The 2,500-nt window shown below is 35.0% G+C and overlaps 2 protein-coding genes across 6 annotated transcripts in view; one reads left to right on the top strand and one right to left on the bottom strand.

Annotated features, from left to right (window-relative positions):
* The window catches only part of Glut1 (Glucose transporter 1), a 490,886-nt gene that overhangs the window by 433,248 nt on the left and 55,138 nt on the right, over window positions 1-2,500 (top strand). The gene's annotated exons all lie outside the window — the stretch shown is intronic.
* The window catches only part of LOC143025561 (uncharacterized), a 25,472-nt gene that overhangs the window by 1,217 nt on the left and 21,755 nt on the right, over window positions 1-2,500 (bottom strand). For 3 of the 5 annotated variants that reach the window (XM_076185446.1, XM_076185438.1, XM_076185455.1), the window contains one exon: window positions 1-349. This exon is cut by the window's left edge. In XM_076185446.1, the coding sequence (XP_076041561.1) occupies window positions 1-340 (340 nt within the window). In that variant the 5' untranslated portion in view covers window positions 341-349. Of the gene's footprint in view, window positions 350-2,273; window positions 2,431-2,500 lie in introns of those variants that run through there. The other 2 variants (XM_076185473.1, XM_076185464.1) reach the window with 2 other exon arrangements.

Below are 2,500 nucleotides of genomic sequence, written 5' to 3'. Positions count from 1 at the left end.
GCACTTTATATGGATGAAAATGATTGCTAGACAAAATACGACCCGTTTCCTGTGAAACTTTTTTTAATGACTTATGTGGGCTTCTTTCCACATGTCTGCATATCTGTGCAGATGTTTCAGGATCAGTTGCAGTTGTTCTTCTTCCACTACGGGATCGGTCGTGGACGCTTCCTGTTTCTTTAAAACGATTTAAAATTTTGCTGACAGTTCTTTGTGTAACTGGTTGCCTATTTGGGTACTTAACATTAAAAATATCTGCGACTGAACGCGAGCTGGCGCCGTCCTTCGCATACAGAAGCACAAGTTCTACTCTTTCTGGAGTTGTTAGCTTTCCTGCCATGGGTACAATCTGAAAGATAATAAATAAAATTAGATATGATACTTAAATGATCAAAATTATGTCAAAAATGGCTATGGGTCCAGACTTTTGCACCACCCTGTATATATATATATATATATATATATATATATATATATATATATATACACACATACATAGGTACATAATATATATATATATATATATATATATATATATATATATATATATATATATATGTACATATATATATACATGTATAACACTGAATGGGTCCCAGTGAACAGATTTACATTTATCAACCACAATTCACTTTAATTCTAACCCATCAACATCGAGAAACTCGATGAAGCATACATGCAGAAATGGAAACATGGTACAGCCAAGGACTCAAACTTCCACTAACATGTGACAAGTGATAGTGATTTAATTGATCACTATCTCCTGTCATGTGCTTGCGGAGGTTCAAGTCCTTGGCTGTACCACGTTTCAATTTCTACATGTATGCCTCCTCGAGTTTCTCGATGTTGATGGCTTAGAAGTAAAGTGAATTGTGGTTGATATATATATATATATATATATATATATATCAATGTGAAGCTGCTTTGTTCCCATGTAAGGCCCTAAAACACTTAAACAATTCCCAACAGCTACCAATGAGTGCCATATACTGCTACTACTGAGCATCAAAGACAAAGATAATGATGCAGGAAACAGTAACCCGGAAACAACAGGGTGTCAATCAGATATAAAAAAAATTCTTTGGCAGCAACCAATATTTTCAAGAACTCTCCTTGTTTTCAAGTTAAAGGTGCTGGTGATGAAGTACAATTCAGAATAAAGAGAAGTTTGGCATATGCAAAACACATATAGACACACTCATATATATATATATATATATATATATATATGTGTGTGTGTGTGTGTGTATATATGTGTATATATGTATATTATATATATATATATACATATATATATATATATGAGTGGGTGTGGGTGTGTGTACGAAGATAGGCATCATCAGTTTCCTCAGATAGCTCTTGCCGAATATCTGCATCCCCAAGGATTCTGGCCACAGTCACTGGATTAGCCTACAGATTTCTGAGATGTGGAGTTCTTTGGAGTGGGGGATAGTGTTAGATGTGTTATGTATCTTCTGTGTGGTGCCTGCATATGTGGTATTTAGAATCTGGTGTTAGCCCAATTTTGTGTTGGAACTGCTTCAGTTCTGGGTAATGACTTGATTGTAGGAATACTAGTGTCACTCTTGTGTGTCATGGGAGTGATTTCAATTCAGGTTAATGTCCAGGAGTACTTAAAGAAGTACTGGAATATTTAGTCTAGTTAAAAGTGTTTTGTGATCTGTGCGTGTATGAGTTTATGGGTAGATGTGTTATGAGTATTTTGGGGTAGGATGTAGATGTCCAAGTAGTATGCTGCTGGGGTTGGTTTCTTGCTGCATCCTGTGGGATTTGCTTGTGTGATGTGATGCAATGAGTGGGTTTCAGAATTTGCATAACACTAGTGATCATTTTCATGTAAGATTTTTTTTATTACAATTATTCTATTGAAGTTATTTTGGTACAGTGATTATTCTTAAGGCATTGTTTCATACTAGTTGTATATTTCTATTCCTTTATTTCTAAATACTAACCTGGAATATTAGGTACCATGACCACAAGTGTATTTTTCCACCTCACCAACAATTACCCCAAATATGTACATTATATGCACAAATATATTACATATACATATATATACACATGTATATATACATATATATATATATATATATATACATATAATATATATATATGTATATATATACAGTAGCCGCGAAAAGTTTGGGTGCAAAATTATAGGCGCCCCAACTTTCCCCTAAACTCAAAACATGCGAAAAATACAACTTTCCACCCAAACTTTTTTCGCTATTTTTCAATGCTAGCGTTTGTACCCGTATTTAGCCGAGACAATACACACTATTTGGCAACTCTGTTTAGGCGCACTCGATGTCACATGGAGTCACTTTCTAATCATCTCTCACGGAGAGTAGTCTTTTTTTTGCGGTGGCCTCTGTGCTTGTGCCTTGATATCTCCGTAATGGGAAGTGGTAAAGAGCTGGAAAGAGACACAGTTGTTACAATCATAACCCTCTATAAGGAGGGTTATAAGTTTAAAGAT

Source organism: Oratosquilla oratoria, chromosome 1, assembly GCF_046742065.1.
Source record: "Oratosquilla oratoria isolate Oo_2021 chromosome 1, ASM4674206v1, whole genome shotgun sequence".
NCBI lineage: Eukaryota > Metazoa > Arthropoda > Malacostraca > Stomatopoda > Squillidae > Oratosquilla > Oratosquilla oratoria.
The sequence above is the reverse complement of the archived record's forward strand: the minus strand, read 5'-3'. Positions and strand labels throughout refer to the sequence as shown.